The sequence below is a fragment of the Megascapheus bottae genome, chromosome 3 (assembly GCF_031878675.1).
Source record: "Megascapheus bottae isolate mThoBot1 chromosome 3, mThoBot2.hap1, whole genome shotgun sequence".
Classification (NCBI taxonomy): Eukaryota; Metazoa; Chordata; class Mammalia; order Rodentia; family Geomyidae; genus Megascapheus; species Megascapheus bottae.
The window spans coordinates 54,576,463-54,596,962 of NC_143511.1; the positions used below are offsets into that span (position 1 = coordinate 54,576,463).

Sequence of the window (20,500 nt, forward strand, 5' to 3'; positions counted from 1 at the left end):
TTGTACCTGGCCCATTAAGGTTACCCTTAAAATCACATGAACTTCTTCACAGGTTTCCATGGACAGGGCAATCCTTGCCAATCAGCTTTCCCTCTGAACAGAGCTGGACCACATACAAATTACCCCAGGGCAGTCTAGGAAGTAAAGCCAGATAGCACAGAAACAACATTAGCATTCCAAAGCATATCCTGACAATGACAGACTGGCCAGTTGTGACAGAAACATTTAAGGGCAAAAATGCTTCATCCCCTGTTATTCTTTCCAACTTTCTGATTTTAAGATATATTCGGGTAGCAAGGCTGACTGATTACCTGAATTGTGTGTGTGTGTGTGTGTGTGTGTGTGTGTGTGTGTTTATATATGTATGTGTGTACATCCTCTTTGCACTGTTGGTAAGGATTTGTGCAAAAGTACTAGGAAATACAATCAATTGCAGCATGCCATTTTGAATTCTGCTCAGACAGATCAATGGGAGCTTGCCTGGTAAACACACAGTTTCCACATTAAATAGGCTCCCAGGTAAATTTGAATTTCTGATCAATAATGAATGATTTTTTATAATCCAAAGTTGTCTTAGATATTGGATGGCTATTCTGTTTGTGAAATCAAGCAATCTTAATGGTGAGGCAATGGGCAGACACATAACCAACCATCTTTCCTTTTTTTCATGACTATTGTCAGTAAGAGCTTCAATGAACATGTGCAGTATGTGAGAAATGAGATCCATGTTACAAAGAAGGCCTAAGAGTACACTTCTCCTACTTAATACATTGCAAACATAGCTCCTTCCTCAACTGCAACTTTCTCAACATAATCCATGGCAACTTACTCCTCCTTCTGTAAGACCTGGGTTATGATTAATTTTTTTAATAAATAAGAATATAATACTGCAATGGCAGAAAAGAGGAAAACTGAAGTAAAGAAGCTAAAACAATAAAACGGTGCTTGCTGGAAAAATACAGGGTGATTCAAGATGGTTGACAACAGCCAAATTAGTTGCCACCTCCATCACATAACGAGCAGGATAATAGCAAGGCAATTGTACAACCCCTCAGCTTGATTAACACAGCTGAGCTGTCTCAAACGAGTGGAAAGTACACTAATCACCACTAGCACGGTGGGGTGGAGAGGGTTTTAAATTGGAAGCTCAACACTTACACAATTATTCATTTCAAAACCCTATAATTGAGGAAGACAAGGCAAGAGCCCCAAAGAACAACCAGTTCTAATTGAGCCTGCTGAAGAAGTTTCAGGTAGAACTTGTATGAGCTACATAAGAAAGCGTACCCTCAGAGGCAGGTAATTTGTATTTATACACACTGTGCACAAGTAATGCATACTGAAGATACATGTGTGTGGGAGTGTGTGTGTTAATGGAAAGCTCCAACAACAGTACATTGAACCCCCATTTATCTATGTTCTCCTTATCAGCTGAATGAGAAGTGAGCTGCAGGCAAATTGACATTTAGTTTACAAATGGCCCACAGTAGACATGTTTAAGTTTAAAAAGGTGTATTGATCCCCTTTTCGATACATGATAATTTTCCGGTTACATGTACTTTCTCTTAAAATAAGTTGTGCCTTTTAAAACAACCACTTGTTGACCAAAGGCAAGAAATCCTTAAACCCAGACAAGTAAAAATATGAAAATAAGGGCCGGGAGTTTGGCCTATGGTAGAGTGCTTGCCTAGCATGCACAAAGACCTGGGTTCGATTCCTTGGTACCACATACTTAGAAAAAGCCAGAAGTGGTGCTGAGGCTCAAGTGGTAGAGTTCTAGCCTTGAGAAAAATCCAAGGACAGTCCTCAGGCCCTGAGCTCAAGCCCAGGACTGGCAAAAACAACAACAAAAAATGAAAATAAAAAGCATTCATTGGAAGAATGACTTTTTTGTGTACATTAATGTTTTATTTGCCCATGTACCTACATTTATACATATGTATGTTTAACATATACTTACAGACACCACATACTACCAAAAAAAGTGCTTGTTTTTAAGCTCCAAAGTTTCAATCCATATGAGATTTTTAGTGTTTGAGTAGTGTTCCACTGATGGGATTTCTTAACCAAGCAAGTACTTACTGCTGAACATTTATGTTGTTCTCCTTTTTTCTTCTGTGATAAACTTCCTAACAGCTATATCTTTTTATGACAACATCCTTTGTTTTTAAGGATGAACTTCAAGAGGGGTAAATGGTCAAAGATGATACGAGCTTCATCTACATCACAATTTTGCCCTCTAGGAAAGTTGTGCCAGTTTATAACCTGGTATATATAAAAGGGCCTATTTTCCTCTTTCTTTTTCAAAATAAGCCACTCACTGAAATTTGTCTGTGGTGTCAATAGAACACCCAAAATAATATACACAAGCTTTTCTGCAGCAAGAAATCAGTCTAAAATGCCAAGTTTTTATGGCATCTCATTTATCTACAATTAACTTCTGGTGCAGCCAACCGGTACAGACAAATCGCTTTTTTCCCTGTAGTTTTAGGATTTAATCTCAGGGTCTTGTACCTGATACTCGGTTTCTATACTACTTGAGCCATGCCTCCAGCCCTTTTTGCTTTCGCTTTTTTTTTTTCAGATAGGGTTTTCTGCTTCTGTCCAGAGTCATGTGGAACTACAATTCTCCTGCATATACCTACTATTGTAGCTGGAACGACAGACACATAGATTATTGCCCACCTTGTTTGCTGAGATGGGAGTCTTACTAACTTTTTGCTTGCAATAGCCTCAAACTATGATCATACTCACCTCCAAGCATGAGTCACAGCACAAACATGAGTCATCAAACTCATCTAATTAAGAAATTTTAAGGCATATTTTCAAAATCTGCCACTGTTATGGAATACTTAGTGACTTCCCATTTTATTTTCCTAAAGAAAGGAATCTGTTTGCCTTAACTAGACCCAGAAAGCTATAAATGGTTGATAGCCATTAGTACCATTTAGGTTGGTTAAAACAGGTGACCTCCTACCCATATGACTCCTTGCTGAAAAACAAACACAGAAATAAACAAAACAGGCTTAGTGGTAGAGTGCTTGCCTAGCATGCACAAAGACCTGGGTTCGATTCCTTGGTACCACATACACAGAAAAAAGCCAGAAATGGTGCAGTGGCTCAAGTGGTAAAGCTCTAGCCTTGAGAAAGCCCAGGGACAGTGCTCAGGCCTTGAGTTCAAGCCCCAGGACTGAAAAAAAAAAAAAAGAAATAAACAAAATACCAGTACTACCATGCAAGGAAAGCTATTCAAGAAAAAGTTTTCAAATATTGGCTAAACTATATCAAAAACATATCAGAGACCATATCCAAAACTAATGAAAAAACTGAAAAACAGTCTCAAATATCCCACTGGAGGAATTCTGCAAATGATACAAGGAGTATATGAAATGCAAGCCAGGGATATAAAGGAAAGTTGTAGAATATCAACCTTTTCTAACCACAACAGAAATTCAAGTCAGGTTCATCTTGTATTTGACAAGTCATGCTGAACTGACCAACACCATTCTTCATCTTTGTTGAGAAACAGAAAATTTAAAAATGGAATAGAAGCTTAAAAAAATATAGAAAAACAAAAGCAAAAATGTAGACTATGTTATGCTCTGATAATCTACTCATCAATGATGATAGTTATGCGGTCAGGGTCCACGGTTAGCTTCATGAAAGAGGGCATTTGATCGATGTATTTTCCTGCTGGGTTCCAGTGGGTCATGTCTGTAATCCTAGCTACTCAGAAGGATGAGCTCTGAAGAGCCAGTTCAAAGTCAGCATAGGCAAAGCAATCCTAGAGACCTTTATCTCTAACCCACAAAAGCCAGAAACAAAGGTGTGCTCAGGTGGTAGAGAGCAACAGCTCTGAGCAGAAAAAGCTGAGATCTTGAGGCCCTGAGTTCAAACATCAGCCCCTCCTCCTACCCTCTGGTACTGGCATAAATGAAAAATGTATATATTTTCCTGATCAGGTGGTATCTTTTTCTTTGCTTTCCTTTTCCCTTCCCTCCTTTCCTTTTTTCTATTCTTTTGTCTTTTTCCCCCCAGACTTGAACTTGCTATCTGATGCTTTAAACTCACTGGCAGGTGCTCTACCACCTGAGCCACAGCCCTCCTTTCCTTTTCTCTTCTTTTTTATTTTCTTTTTCTTTCTCTTTTACAGTGCTGGACAGGGAACCCAGAGCCTTATCTATGCTAGGCAAGTACTATTACTGAGGTATACCCCTAGTCCTTATGTATCAGTTATGTCATGATGAGTCTTTACTACTGAAGGTGACATCTAACCAAATAAGGTAAGGCAACAAACATGTTTTTTTTTTTTCACTTAAAAAAAACAAACTCCAAAGGCAGAGTAGTCACCCACAGTTAAAAAATGCATTTGAGGAAAAGGAAAAAGGCAACAATCCTGATAATTGTAAAATGACTAGTGAACTAACTCCTCCCACTAAAGACCTTCAGGTATATAAGGTAACATGAAAGAAGACTTAAAACATCACTGTCAGCCTTAGATGTTGTGGAATTTTTTAGCACAGGGAAAAAATGCGCATCAAGGCTGACATAACTCCTAAATATTTATGGTTTGTGTTCCTTGTGGGCCTGCTCATTAGCCCTGTTCTGTCTCAAGCCTGTGTTCTCTTGAGCAGAAGGCACCTAAACAATTTGAAACTTATGGTTATTAGTGACTCATTTCTAGTAGCATGTCTAAGAGAAATCCAAGCTTTTGACTTGCCCATAGAAAATGGATCAGATGCTCACCCTATAAAAAGTGACATCAAGGAAGTTTTATACGAAGTAACCATAGATGCCTTGAGTATCTTCAATCAGTACAATCCCAACTCTACCTGGGAAAAGAAACACCTGACAGAAATCAAAATGGGACTTGCAGAGCAAATAATGTACCTGGAACAATGCATACAGGAAGAGAAGAAATCAAACAACCACGTGAAAGGAATGAAAGAGGACAAGATGGAATATTCAGGAGAAAAGGTATTCCCACCGGTTACCCTGAAATGGAGAAGTTATTTCCACAGAATCAAAGACTACCTGAAAGATAAGAAATACAGTTCTTGTGCCTGGAGGATTGTCCAAGTGGAAATCAGAAGATGTTTCTCCTACTTATTCACCAAACTACTCTCGAAGAAATAAGGTATATTATTAGAATTAACATCACATTTCCCTCCAAAAGCTCTTTCTCCTTTTTCTGCTTCTTCATCCTCTTTTTAAGGTGATTGGTGGCCTTTTAGAAGCAACCTTGTCCTCAGCTGGAATGTTTGAAGTTTATATAATGTTAACTGTCTGGAAAAACTTGACAGTGGAACAGGAACCACATTTACCTCTCTAAAGAAAGGGGAATTTAAGGGATTTTGTTAGAAAATCTCAAAGATCGTTTAGAAGAGTGAGATTTCCTCTCCATTGCTATTCTTCTTCCTTTTCTTCAATCATCTTGTATTGACTTTGCTTTACCACCTTTGAAAGTAAACATGACAATGGCTCAAAGATATGGAATAGGGATTGTTGTGAAATGTAACATTTCAATAACTAATGTTTTTGACTATAGAGGTGGCTTAAGTCTATAAAAATCCAACATCTTAAAAAGTTGTACAACAAGCTCTTCAAGTCAAAACCGTTCCTTTTCTCCACTGCTTCTCAGAGAAAAATAGTTGCTTATTTGCTTGTCAGTTGGTTTTGTTATGAAATGATACAGTTTGAGGAATGGTAGGGGTTTGTTTGAAGAGTAAAAATCAACAGTGAAATTTGAATGGATAGTTAAATTAGATGACCATTAGGCTCCAATTTAGACCTTAGGAACCTATAAATTTAGTGCAGAGCTCTCATACCTGATACATATCATTTGCTTCCTACATCTAAAAAGTTATAAAAAGTACTGTGAATATAGCCCAGTAGTAAAGCACTTGTCTATAATATATATGAAGCTCTCATTGAGACAGACAAAAAAGTAAAGGTATGGAAAATGCTAGTATTATCATCATTATACATCTTTCATGGTCTCTTTCGTGCACTTAAAAAATAAAATCCTGGAGTCATACTAGGGAATAATTTTACACTGCATTTTCCCAACTAAAAGACTACATTTTTGTTTTTCACTTAAGTATATTAGGCATTCTAAATAATTCATGGCACATTAATACCTTAGTTTTTTTTTAATTATCTCTATCCAGTTTACCTAAATAGTTTACTAACTCTTCTTATATGGTCCTTTGTTTTTACTCATCACTTAGGTAAATTAATTCTCATCTCTTTCTATTCTATCCCATTTCAGAATCATTTGTTTTGAAGACTGTGGCTGCACAAATTTTAAAGGGGGCAAAATGCACCTCACTCAGTCCTTGGGAAACTCTTCTGTAAAGATTATCACTAATATACTGCTCAGCTGTTTAGATTCAAGATTGTCCTGAGTTCAGAACTCAATGGAATATAGTCAAAGAAAGAAAGCCTTAGAACAGCCAGGAGTTTGGCCTAGTGGTAGAGTGCTTACCTAGCATGCACAAAAACCCAGGTTCAATTCCTTGGTACCACATAAAAAGGAAAAAAAGCCAGAAGCGGTGTTGTGGCTCAGGTGGTAGAGCTGTAGTTTTGAGAAAGGCCCAGGACGGTGCTCAGGCCCTGAGCCCAAGCCCCAGAACTGGCAAAAAAAAAAAAAAAGCCTTAGAATAAAAGTAAGGCAGATTTCAGTCAAGAAGATTAGAGAAATGTTTAAAATACTAAGTTGTGGATCATAGCATAGTGTTATCATTAGATGATCAAAACAATAAAATGACCTAGGGTTTTTCATTTAATGAAAACACATAATGTTGTTTCAGAACTAGATGGTAGGGTCTACAAGCCATAAAGGCGTACAGGCATAAAAGTTATCAAACAGATAACTTTTATTTTCCATAAAATGTTCTAATGCCTTTGCCTGGTCTCCCTAATAACTATCCTGGAATGATGGCAGTAACTTTATGGGTTACAGTCTCACCGAATGTCCATTATATTCAAAGGAAGAGGACTTCTGAAGAGGAGCTGGGGATGTAGTTCAATAGTAAGTGCTTGCCTAGTATGGGTTCAGTCCTCATCCCCACAAGAAGGAAAAGAAGGAGGAGGAGGAGGAGGAGGAGAAGGAGGAGAAGGAGGAGGAGAAGGAAGAGGAGGAGAAAGAGGAAGAACAGAAGGAAAAGAATCTACCAAGAAAGATGAGCACTTTCCAGTCAATACAGATTGTCTGGAGAAGTCAGGGTGAGAAGTCAGAACAATTCTTTTATAAAGAACACATCTAATCAAAAGAAAAAAAGAGAAAAGCCCTGCTGAAAAATAAGTACGGACTAACAACATCATCAAAGAAAAAATGCTATCACACAAATCTAGAAAATGGTTATTCTTGCTTCTGATTCAAGAAAGGCAAAACAAGACAAACAATAAAATATTTTCCCATTAACATGACGGAGATGGAAAACTGGTAACATAGGGTAAGTGCAGAGTAAAGAGATTGCCTGGTGCATTTTTGGCAAATGATAAACTGGCACATGTTTATCACAGGCAATATGACAATCTTCAATTTCCTAAAAAGTGCATCCATCTTATCAAACATTCAGTAATTTATTCCAAAGAAATGACTGAGAATAGTGTTTACTGAAGCCGTGTTTATATTATCCTTTTAAAATCCTAGATTCTCAGGAGGCCGAAATCTGAGGATCATAGTCTGGAACCAGTCAAGAAGGAAAGTCCATGAGCCTTTTCTCTGCAATCAACCACCAGAAAAGCCAGAAGTGAAGATGTAGCTCATAATGGCAGCAAGCTATCCCTGAGCAAAAAGCCAACGGATAGAGTTCAGGCTCACTCCCAACCTCACTACCAGCATAAAGAACAAAATAACAACGACTACTACACTTTACTTCTGTATTTTCTACAATTTTTTTTAAAAATTCTGCATTAAAATAACAAGTACCACCTAGAGCAGTCCTCTCCCCCCCCCACCCGTCCCTTCCATATTCCCTTTCATTGTTTTGGTGCTGTGGTTAAATGTTCAAGAATCCTTCCTTGGAGATAATTTTCATAATGAAATATTTATAAAAGTAGCTTCTCCCTTAAAGATTTTGCTTTTTCATTATGTTATTTATTATTTATTTATTTATTGGAGAGCATCCATTCTCTGGAGAAAGTTGTCTGTGTGTCCACATCCCTTACTTAGCCATCTTCTAAGTTCCCTTATGTCAGTGAGGGGCCAACCAGGTCTGTGCTAAGCTGAAGTTTCCACTTCGGATGTTGGAAGAAGGGTGAGTGGGAGAGCGCATACATTGGGTGGAAAGAAAAGTTTCACTGTGGACACAAGTCACAAGGACTGGGGTGGGGGGAGGGTGTGGATCCAGGGGACACCAAACGCATACACACCTGTCTACCTGGAGTTCAATGTCTAGTGGGGAGGGGGGGGTATTCTCCCCACACAAATCTCCTCCCTCCCTGGAACTGGTGGAGGGATGGAAAACTAGAGGCCAGAAAGCTGGCCATGGAGTATCCTTGATTATTTCTTTGACCCACAGGACAAGCTGACAACACCAGGTCGGCCTTGAAGCTACAAAGAGGTCTAGGTGACAACAGGATTCCCCTTCCCCACAGGAGCAGGCAAGCTCTCCTGAAACCATGGGGGCTGGGGAGGGGCGGGGGAGAGGCTGCCTTCTCTGGGTGGCTAATTTGCTTTTGCCTTCATCCCTCAAATCATCCCCGCCTCACTAAAAACCACACCACGAATGAGCCTCTAAACTTGTCCCCCACCTCCCCAGGGGAAACTGAGCCACCTGTCATCTAACAGGCGTCACCTCCAGGGCAAGTCAGAGCTGGGGGGTGAGGGGGAGCAAGCCACCTTGCCCTTGAGGAAGTCTGCTTTTCCTACCCAGGCGACTGGAGTGGGATTTAAACTTGGAGCCTTAGGTTAAGCCAGATCTCCCGGCCCGCTCCTGGGCAGGCTGGCGACTCCCCTCCGGGTTACCTGCATCTCCGTTTATTTTCTGGCGAATCGTCCCCCCGCCCCGCCCCAGCTGCGTGTGCCAAGCCCATCACCTCGCTCCCGCCAGCCCAAGCCCCTAGCCCGGCCGGATGTAGGACACTCTGGATTTCCAGGCAGCTCTCACTCACTCGAAAGCAATCCCCACCACCTCCACCACCTCCACCACCACCTCCGGGCTGGCGCGCCCTTCCCTCCCCGGAGCTCGTGGGATAAGATCTGAGAACTGCGCCCGGGGCGCCGGGCGAGCCAGCCGGCGAGGAAGACCGCAGACTTTCCCTGCGCTCCCTAACCAGAGGGCCGGGTGGGGCGGGCTCTCTCGGGGTTCAGCTTCAGGAACCCTTTCCGAGCAAGGATCGCTGACCCGAGCTGGCCCAGTGACTGGCGCAGAGGTGGAGGGGGCGGAGGGAGGTGAGGTGGGGAGGAGGGGAGGGCCTCCTTTCCTCTCCCCCACCTCTAAAACCCCACCAGAGCTTGGAAACGCAAACAATGGGAGAAAGGCGCAGAAACAAAAGGCGGTTGGCAACAGTTCCGAGCGAACGCGCGGTGCGGGCGCCCCAACAAGGACGGGGCGGGGTCAGGAAGGGGAGTGGGAGGCATCGCACGTGGTGTCGGGTCTCAGAGACGGGGAGGGGAGGAGGGGGGGGAATCGATGACCTTTTATTTATTTGCTTGTTTGTTTATTTATTTTAGCATTTGGTCACTTCAGAAGGAATCCGACGGGGCTGAGAAGAAGTCAAAGAAAAGTTGAGGTTTGCCACCTCCCGGTAGGGCAGGGGCTGGGTGGAATGCCAGATGTCTTGACAGTTGGCCCAAAGTCCAGACAGATTTAAAAAAAAAAATCAAACCTAGCCAATCCCCACCCCGGGAAAGGGAAAGGGGGTGCTACCGGACTGAGTGAGTCCCCTGCAGCCCCCCCATCCACCCAGCCCGTGCCTCCTGACTCGAAAGTCCTGGATGCCCCAGAGATTATTATCACCAGCACCCTCCCCCTCACCCCCTTCTGCCTTGACGCACTTTCGTAAAAGTTTGTCTTCCCGCCGCTTCCACCGCAGCCCCAGCGCGCCACCCCACCACCGGCTCCGCACGGCGACTCCACCTGGGGATCCCCAGTCAGAGCTGCACCCCGCCCAGATGGGCTTTTACTGCGGTCGCTTTTCCAAAGGAAAAACCAAAAAAAAAAAAAAATCGAGACCACAAAACTGGACCCTTGTCCCCTCTCCCCCCCGACCCCCCGCCACCACCACTCCGAGAAGTGCGCACCCCAGGAAGCCAGCCAGGGGCCGAATCGCAGACAGTAAGTCTCATCTCGACTCCCCCAACCCCCTGAAACTTGGAGTGGGGAGATAGGGGGGAACCCCCGTGTTGGGAGCGAGGTTCCCCTCCCCACTTCTCGGTTCCCCGGCGGACCGCCCGCCCCAGATGCGCCCCGCACCTCCGGCGCTCTCCGGGGCGCAATCCTGGAGTGAGGAGCTCCGGGGGTTGTGCCGCCTCTCCTCGCTAGCAGCGGGTTCTTACCGTAGACGACGTCAGTCTAAGGACCCTGCCGGCTCCTTTCACCCGATCATCAGCCGCTAGAGTTGGAGGAAAACGGGCGGAGGGGCTCCAAAAGACCGGGTGACCCTGGCCGATCCAGGCGAGGGGCTTTCTGGCCCGCGCGCGCGCTGCTCCAGCGGCTCCGAAGCAGCCTCCACATGCACTCGGCGGCGCGGCCCGGCCTGGTCCGCCTGCGCTCCACCGCCAGTCCGGGGGCGCCGGGAAGGAGGGGGCCCCTGGCGGCCGCCCGAGGGAACGCAGCTACATGGCGATAGGGGAGGAAAAAGTTCCCTGGTCTTTCTCGGATCCTCTTCTTCCAGAAAGATTGGAGCAGTCTAAAGGGTTTCTCTACCTTGGCAGAAAGGACACTACCTATGGGGCCACGGCAGCAAGGAAGAAGTTGGATTAGAAAGGCCCCAAAGGCCACTTCCAACTCACCTACCCAGGGGCAAATGGTTTAACCCCTTCATTAGTTTTTAAATGTCATGCCCAGTCTGATAACAGAACTGAGGATTAAATCATCAGAAAATACACAGATTTATTAGTTAATTTACTAGTTAAACTTTGAGGCGTAGTTGACAGCCCTTTACTTACTTGTGATTTTTTCAAGCCTCTCAGTTATACTCTTGGGTAAATTGGAGGAAACAGTATCTATCCTGCAGCGTGATTGTGAGGGGTAAGCAAACTAATGGTAGGAAATACTCCATATAAACTTCCTTGCCTTTCTGAATTAGATCTTTATCTTTTTATTCCTCTTAGATAACACATGAGGAGTATAGCACATAGTGTCTACGTTGTTTTCTGTCACACTTTAAATAGATCAAGGAGAAACTATCAAGGATATATCAAGGAGGATGTGAGATCTAGACACAAATATCCCCAGCCTCATACTCACACTTGGCTTTCTTACTGATGGCTGGGACTCTACTACTTGAGCTAAGCCTCCATCCAGTCTGGCATTTTGCTATTCAATTGGAGATAGAGTCTGACAGACGTTTCTGCTCTGGCAGAACTATGGCTGGCTTTGAACTATGATCCTCTAGGTCTCAGCCTCCTGAATAGCTAGAATTATAGGAGTGAGTCACCAGCAGTGGGCTAAATTATATATACAGATACTTTCCCTCTGTTCCACATTTCCTACTAGCTGGACCTCTCATGGGACAAATGCCTCTCTATCCATGATTCCCTTCATAATTATGAAAAATACCAGGAAAATAAACTATCACAAGGCTTTAATACTTGCTGTGCCTTTTGCCCAAACAGTCTCTCTAGTTGTTCAACTACTTCCTACTCAATTTCTTCAGCCACATGCTCACATTAACCAAAGCTCTCCCCCTTTCAATTCTATTTAAAAGCACAATCATCCTTGTACTCTGAGAAGATCTATTTTTTTCCCTATAGAATGTGTTGTTTTTTTTTTTTTCATGGGGCTTGTACTCTGGACCTGGGCACTGTCCCTGAGCTCCTCAGTTCAAAGCCAGTGCTCTACCAGTTTGAGACACATGGCCACTTCCAGTTTTCTGGTGAAGTTAACTGCAGATAAGAATTTCAGGGACTTTGTGCCTGGGCTGGCTTTGAACCTTGATCCTCATATCTCATTCCCTAAGTAGCTAGGATTACAGGTGTGAGCCACTGATGCCCAGCGTATGTTATCATATGATACACTAAATATTTCACTTGGTTGCAAAAAAAAGTCATAAACTGTGTGTCTTCAAACAATATAAATTTCTTGTCTATATTTCCAGAATGGACAACAATACAGTTATCATCGGTATAAAATCAAGGCCTCTGCAGGGGTGCATTTCTATAGGAGAGAATCCACTTTCTTGTTTTTAATCAGCTTAATGCTACCTGCATTCCTTGACCTGTGATCCCCTTTCTCCTTTTTGAAGTCAGCAACAAAAGCCAGATTCCTCTTATTGCATCACTATGATCTCTCTGCCTTCTACCACTTGCAAGGGTCCTACTGATTACATTCAGCCAGTCCAAGTTTAGCTCTCTTAAGGTCAGTTGATTAGTAAACAATTCCATCTCAACCTCATTCCTCTTTGCCAAGGAATGTAAAGTATTCACAGGTTACAGACACATGTTATGAAATCTTTGGTTTCTTTCATTGTTCTATCCCCAGGTTAAATCGATGTGTACTTAGTTGATACAGACTGTATTGTATTTCCTTAAAAAGGTATGTGATGATGTAATCCTAACTGCATTGTGATGGTGTTGGGAGATGGAGCTTTTAGGGGAGAGAGTAATTAGAGATTGATGAGGCCATGAAGATTGGAAGACCCTCCTTGTGGAAGTAGGGTAGAAGCAACAGTGGAAGAAGACTAAGATGAAAAAGAGGAGAAACAAGAGGAAAAGACGAGAGAACAAGATAGAAGTAAAGGAGAAAGGGGAGGAGGACAGAGGAGGAAAGAAAAAACTGGGGCAAGACAGTGCTTTGTCCAAACAACTAGAAGACAGCTATCTGCAAGCAAGGAAGGGCATTCTTACTAGGATCCAAATTGTTGCCTTCCTTATTTTAGGTTTTCCAGCCTTCTAAACTAAAGATGTGTACTTTAAACTCTACTGGTGGTTCATGCCTATAATCCTAGCTACTGGGAAGGCTGAGATCTGGAATGAAGGTAGTTCTTAAAAAAAAAACAAACAAACAACAAAAAGCCCCAACGATCCTGAGCTGAAAAGTCTGTAAGACTCCATCTTAAAAATAACCAGCAAAAGGGGCCGGGAGTTTGGCCTAGTGGTTAAAGTGTCTGCCTAGCATGCATGAAGACCCGGGTTCAATTCCTCGGTACCACATATGTAGAAAAAGCCGGAAGTGGTGCTCAGGCTCAAATGGTAGAGCTCTAGCCTTGAGAAAGTCCAAGGACAGTGCTCAGGCCCTGAGCTCAAGCCCAGGACTGGCAAAAAGAAAAAAAAATAACCAGCAAAAGTAAGGATAGACGTGTGGTGTAAGTGGCAGAATGCCAGCTATTCAAACATGAACCCCTGAGTTCAAACCTTAGTACAGTCTAAAATAAAACAAAAAAAACAACAAAAAAAAACCCCTGCTGTTTAAGTTACATGCTCTATGATATTTCCTTGCCTTAGCCCATGCAGACTAATGTAATAAAGATTTATTGAACTCATCAATGGAGAAAGCTCACTACAGATATTGTAACAAATTTCCAAAACATTCTGAGTACTTGCTAAGATTTTTTTTATATATATAGAGAGAATAACAATTAATTTTCATAAGACCTCCCCAGTGGTAGGTATAGGGAAGTAGAGAAAGCGCACAAGCCAGAAAGCCAAAGTAGTTTTCCCAAAGCATGTATCTAGCATAACAAGTAGATGAACTTTGCACTTGGTCACAAGACTTAAGTCATGGCTATAACCTTCATATTCCCCTGCCACTATTCTGTGGCAATAGAGAATCTTAAGTCTTGCCCACAAGATGCTTAAAATCTGATAAAATGTCAGGAGAACTACAGAGAGCAACAAAACATAGAAGACTGGGACACAGTAAATTTCTATGGTACATAGATATAGGAAATGTTAGATCTGGTCTGAAACAACTAGGGAGAGCTTTTGCAATGACCTCCAAAATGGTAGACATAGTTGGAATTTAAGTACAAAGGTCCTTTAGGTCAGAGCAAACTGCTGGAGAAGAAGTATTGGAAATTAGGGGGAAATGTTTAATTTGTTTTGGAAACCAAGATTTAGATGCTGTGAGGACTAGATGTGTAATTAGATGATAAGGACTGGAATCCCAAATAGTAGACCAAAGATCAAAGGAAATTTAATTACTTTTGTTAGCAATTATTAATGGAGAAAAATTACCTGAAGCAACAGCCAAAATAATGTCTAAAACTGTAACTCCAAAGGCAACAAGTGGAGAAAAAAAAGAAAGAAAACTTGATAGGTAAAATAGCTTAGAAGAATGCCAGATCTATCATTATAAAAGGGCAATGAGAGCTTGTAATTCTGGGTCCAGAGCACAACCTCATTCAGCTAAGATTCCCAAGGTTTTCAAAGAGCAGAAATGGGACTGACAGCAATTGGCCTGTTCCTGACCTGTGGGCAAGCATGGTTTTTTTTGCCATTTCTTTTTTTTTTTTTTTGAACGTGAACCATGAATGAATTTATTGGCATCATCAATTTATGAACAAGAGTTATTTTTCCCCCATAAATTATGTGAGATGATTTCAATCTGCCATAACATGTGCCCATAAGTCTTCACCTTGAAAAGTAGTGTTTCATGCTTTAACCAGGGTTCATTATTCCTTCTTTACTTGCACAAGTTTTATGCTGCTGCCAGCTGTCTTCTCAGCATTGGCTTTGAACTGTGTCTTCAGTGCATCCCTCACGGCTTTTGCACAGATCTGGGAGTACCGGATGTAGCTGTAAGGACATTGGAGTGAGAGGCTAACCCTGCGGCCCACGGGAAGGCCCACCCCAGGTGGCCTCGAGCCCAGAGGGGGGTACATGCAGGCGAGCGAGGAAGCCTGTCGCCAGTACGCCACCATGATGTCCCGAAAGCGAGGGGAGTCAGGTCGGATCGCAGGACGCAGCGGTCCCTCTGCCGCCATTTCTTTTCATTAAGGCAGTAACAGGCTGGAATGGCTCAGTTGCCTAAGATTACACAGCTAATAACACTGGGAAATTTCTTCTGAGGCTTATGGCCGAAAGCACACTGTATGTCTTGCACACTGTATGTCTTGATAGAAGGCCACATGTATACCGCATTGCCAACTTATGTGCTGCTTCAGAGAATCCTCTCCTGGAATAAATCTGCGGAATTTGGATGGAGCCCTTGTGTGTTTTAATTGCAGGGAGAGAGAATGGCCTGTTCAGCTGACCTGGAATAGTCTAGAACCATGGGGATAGCATGGTGATTAAAGGGAGGGCCTTCAGAGACAGAGACCCATAGAAGATGAGTCTTACTTCTCTGAACCACAGGGACCTCTAATAAAATGGGGATAATAAAGGTGATCATATGGATTTAATGAAGGAGTGCATGTAACATGTTTTGCGCAGTGCCTTTTCACATGGTAAGTGTTCAAGGAAAGCCCCTTATTGTCCTTTTAGGCACAGTTCTCACCTGTGTCTCCCCCACTCCCTCCCCCCCCAACACACACAGTTCCTTCTTCACAATGGTAAGAGACTTTAGCACATGCTACAGTCCTACTGTGTCAGAAGCTTTTCAGTTCCTTGGAATAGCATCTTCTTGGATGGAGAGCACAAGGAGAATTCTCACATAGTTTGGTTCTGAATGAACGTTAGGCACATTTCTCATCCCAGTCAGTGCACATTTATTTTCAACATTTCCAGTTTACTTTTCATACGTTTCTTATAACAAAATCCATACAGATCTTCAATGGGTTGTGAACAAAAGGCCAACGAGATTCCATTAGCAAACCACTTCCTTACAGCTTCCCCTGAGAGGGTACCAGAAGAGCAAAAGGATACTGGAAAGATGTCACCATGGCAACATCACAGAAGTAAGACAGGAGGGGAATAAAAGTAGAGAAGAATGTCTGCCTAATCACCTCTCAGCACAGGCCCAGAGATCCACATTGACTGTCCAGGGCTGCAGTGCCAGTCAACAGTAAGAGGCTAATTTTCCATTTCCCCTGAATCTTATTATTCAGTGCCATTGTGCTCATGAATGTGCTAATTACAATTGCTACAGGTGGTCTATTAATAAGAGCAGGTGGCTCAGAGTCTTTCCTTTCATCGCAAGCAAGAATTCCATAATCAAAATGAGTACCTAACAGATCTTCAAACCGTGAGCATACTTTGCAAAACTCCGACTGATGGAAGGAACTAAGAGATTGTCCTAATATTTTACTGAAGCACTGTGATAACAATTTATGTCCTAAAAATAAATAAAATAAACAAATCTGCATGCCTCCCCCTCAAGGCAATTCAGAAGGAGGCCAAAGAGATCTTTTAAGCCATTTCTAACCATGCCAAGATTCATACATTATCTTAATGCATGTTTTCTGCCAGTATAATTCTTACCATTTCATATAATGACACTGGATGTCTGAAGTAATTTCCTCTGACCTCTGTGTTACCTCAATCACTATTGCAGAAGTGGAACTGAGGTATAGAATGGTCAGGATTGGGAGCTGGGGCCAATCCTGACCCTGTTTAGAGTTGACCAATGACCACTGTACAAGGTGATCAAGTGTGGAACTATAATGAGCAATCATCTACCATCTGTTCCTTAGATATAAAGTGAATGTTCTTCAAGTATTAAAAAGTAACACTATTGAATAGACTGTGCCCTTTGCTCCTATTCCATTTTTTATTGTATATAGCAAGTCAGTGCCATATACAGGACTCTGGTTTTTCTTCTTTAAAGAATGTGAATCGACTGTGAACCTCTTCTCAAGGCATCAGCCTGATGTTTTTTTGTTTTTGTTTTTGTTTTTGCCAGTCCTGGGCTTGAGCTCAGGGCCGGAGCCTGTCCTTGGACTTTCTCAAGGCCAGCACTCTACCACTTGAGCCTTAGCACCACTTCCAGCTTTTTGCTATGTATGTGGGGTACCGAGGAATCGAACCCAGGTCTTCGTGCATGCTAGGCAAGCACTCTACCACTAGGCCAAACTCCTGGCCCCACAGCCTGATGTTTTAGGCCAGGTGTGGTAACCCAGGTGTGGTACACTGGTATGGTCTGCCTCCGTTCTTGAATAAAAGGGAGGAGTTTATTCACCAGATAACATGTAGGCTTAGCTAAAACCCAAGGAGAGTTATTTGTCAGGAGAACCAGACTCTAAAGCATTCGCATCTAAAGATACCTTAGCCAGGGCCCCTAAAATACATTTCTTGAGGGAAACTTTAGTACCATTCACAAATGGGACAAAGTATGTCATGTGTGTGCTGAATGGCTTGGGAAGTTGTGCTCCCAAAGCAATCAATACAAGAAAAAGGAAACATCCGTTGTCATGAATGTTTCTAACTTGTAATAGCCTCCATTTATCTTTTAAACAGAAAAAGAGGGGAGGGTCTCAAATTGACTTTCCCAGTTTAACAGACTAGCCTTACTGCTTTCCTAATCCATGTATACTACCACCACCAATGCTGCCATTAACCCCCAGCCACCTTGCATGGCAAGAGAAGGCTTTGTAACTCTTCAGTCCTCCTTAAACACCAATGGGAAAGGAACAAAGAGAGTAAACTTTTCCACTGTCAGACTAAAGGGATCTTCTGATAACAGGAACCCCTCCAAACAACTTCTGCCCTCCTGGCTTAAAGATAAATAAATAAACAACATTCTTCCTTTCCACATTATAATTAAGGTGAGACAAAAGTGAGAGCATCCATAAATGCCAGTGTTCACGCCAGCCCCCCCCCCCCCGCCCGCCGTCCTACCCCCCCCCCCATCATTGTAGCTGAGATCTGAGGATTGAATTCAAAGCCAGTCTAGGGAAGAAAAGTCAATGAAATTCTTATCTTCAATGAACCACCACAGTGGAACTGTAATTCAAGTAGTAGAGCAGTAGCTGTGAGCAAAAGAGGTTCAGGGACAGGATTCAGGCCCTGAGTTCAAGCCCCAAGCCTGACACCAAAAAAAAAGTGAGTTTTCCAACTCAAAAATTGAATCACTCCAAAACTAATCCCCAAAGTAACAACCATCCCATTAAAAAATGGGCCAAAGACTTAAAGAGAGTCTTCTCTGAAGAAGAAACAAAAATGGCATATAGACACATGAAGAAATGCTCAACATCTCTGGTCATAAAAGAAATGCAAATCAAAACAACTCTAAGATTCCACCTCACTCCAGTTAGAATGGCCAGAATCAGGAAAACGAATAATAACAGATGCTCGAGGGGATGTGGCCAGGAGGGATCACTACTACACTGTTGGTGGGAGTGCAAACTCATTCAACCACTATGGAAAGCAGTATGGCAGTGCCTCAAAGGCTAAACATAGAACTTCCCTATGACCCAGCAATTCCACTACTTGGCATTTACCCAACCATCCAGAATCTAGGGCATAATAAATCCATTAGCACAACAATGTTCATTGCAGCACTATTCACCATAGCAAAGATATGGAACCAACTAGATGTCCCTCAGTTGATGAGTGGATCAACAAGTTGTGGTATTTGTACACAATGGAATTCTATGCTGCTGTCAGAAAAAACAACATCGACCCATTTGTTAGGAAATGGAAAGACTTAGAAAAAATCATATTAAGTAAAGTAAGCCAGACTCAAAGGAACTTAGGCTCAATGGTTTCCCTCATTTGTCATAATCAGTAGAAACCTTGGGCTCTCCTAGCAGAGATCTGCAATAGAGCAAACCTTGATACATAAGGCCATATAGTATGAAGCTAATTGAAAGGACCTCCAGGATATTGAAACAAAAGCCATATAACGAATGATTGGGGCCGGGAGTTTGGCCTAGTGGTTAAAGTGCTTGCCTAGCATGCATGAAGACCCGGGTTCGATTCCTCAGTACCACATATAGAAAAAAGCCGGAAGTGGTGCTGAGGCTCAAGTGGTGGAGCTCTAGCCTTGAGAAAGTCCAAGGACAGTGCTCAGGCCCTGAGCTCAAGCCCAGGACTGGCAAAAAAAAAAAAAAAAAAATAACGAATGATTGTTGTCCTTAATGTACTATGTTATCTCTCATCTCCTTTGCTGTCCCTTGGGTATCTCATATTGTTACAGTACCTCACTTTGTTATCTGATATATTGAATTTATTTGTATTTGGTTATTTGAAATTTGATAGGGAAGGGGGAAAACCAAGACGTGGTGGGGGGGGTGGCGGGGGAGGGTAAAGGGTACCAAGACATGTGAAAGGGTATCAATGTATGTGAATTAATGCACCTTATATCTGGCAAATATCATGTAACCCTTTTATTAATTACAATAAAAAATATAAAAAAAAGTGAGTTTTCATTTCAATCTTCTTTAGTCTCCAGCTATTCTACCTACTCAGGCTCTAGGTTCTCAAGATTTCAGTTAGGTTTGATCCACTGTTCAAGATTAATTTCCTCTTAAGAATCTACTTCACCATTTGGAAATTGCCTTTTGAATAATTATTGAGTTTTGAAATGGCTTCTGGCCAGCCTCAACTCTGATATTGTTTCATGTCCAGGAATATAAAAGAGATTTGTCTTTAGTACTTAACAGCCCGAGTAATACTTTTGGTAGGGAGAGGAAAAGGTCTCTTAGAGAAGATTAAAAAAAAAAAATCCAGTTAATATTTGTTTTCCCCAAGCCTTTCTGCCTTCTTGAGTAAGAAAGTTTCTGTAGAGAAGAATCAATTACTTCCTTCCAGAGGGCAGTGTGATCAAAGTGTAGAGCACCTGCCTAGCAAACACAGTACCCTGAGTTCAAACCCCAGTACTGCCACAAAAAAAGAAGATTTATTTACTTCCATTTTCCCTCTTTATGTCTTCTTCTTCCTTTTTTTGTTTTTTAACCTTCCTATCTTTGATATCTTGTTCCAAAGAGAACTTGACAGCTAGGTGAGTCATCAAGATTTCTACCCAGCAAAGCAGGCAAACACCTTTAATTCTAGCTACTTGGGAGCTAAAAGTAGGCAGTTTGTGTTCTAAGACCCTACCCAAAGTACAACAACAACAACAACAAAATCTAAAAGCAAAAAAGATAAACAAATAAAAAAATAAAAAGAATGGGAACATGGCAGAAAAAGTAGAACATTTTATACTTAACATCTCAGAACACTTTTTTCTCTTTTTCTCACCTTTACCTGTATTCTTTTTTTTTTTAATCCCCAACTACTAAGGAAGGTTTTCATTTGAAGTTACTCGCCACTGCTAGAAGCCCAAAGAAGAACACACTTGAAGGTAAGAAACTCTTGCATTGGAAAGGATGTCTACTATTTCAAATACCCATGGTGAAGGAAGCCCAGTCACCTGTCAGACTTGCTGCTTACTAATGGCATGGGACCTAAATTTTCTGGCACTGGATCCAGGTATTTTTCTTGGACTGGGAGTGGTTTTTCACTGTTGCT

At 42.3% G+C, this 20,500-nt stretch overlaps 2 protein-coding genes and 1 long non-coding RNA gene across 4 annotated transcripts in view; 2 read left to right on the forward strand and 1 right to left on the reverse strand.

Moving 5' to 3' along the window:
- Positions 1–10,589, reverse strand: part of Mob3b (MOB kinase activator 3B) — a 168,907-nt gene extending 158,318 nt beyond the window's left edge. The window contains exon 1 of the mRNA XM_090330078.1: positions 10,508–10,589. The gene's annotated coding sequence lies outside the window, so the exon portion shown is untranslated. The remainder of the gene's footprint in view (positions 1–10,507) is intronic.
- Positions 4,531–5,136, forward strand: Ifnk (interferon kappa). Its single transcript, XM_090329370.1, has one exon. The coding sequence runs from the start codon at positions 4,531–4,533 to the stop codon at positions 5,134–5,136; it is 606 nt and encodes a 201-aa protein (XP_090185496.1).
- LOC150065510 (uncharacterized) lies at positions 9,406–10,596 on the forward strand. 2 transcript variants are annotated; one of them, XR_016534963.1, is made up of 4 exons: positions 9,406–9,535; positions 9,683–9,741; positions 10,045–10,286; positions 10,513–10,596. It is a non-coding gene; the product is annotated as an uncharacterized LOC150065510 (long non-coding RNA). The 2 variants fall into 2 exon arrangements; XR_016534962.1 differs by having other exon boundaries at positions 9,683–10,286.
- The last annotated feature ends 9,904 nt before the right edge of the window (positions 10,597–20,500 follow it).

What these genes read in the sequence shown, in the direction of transcription:
- Ifnk (XM_090329370.1), top strand. Translation starts at nt 4,531, where the DNA reads ATGCGCATCAAGGCTGACATAACTCCTAAATATTTATGGTTTGTGTTC.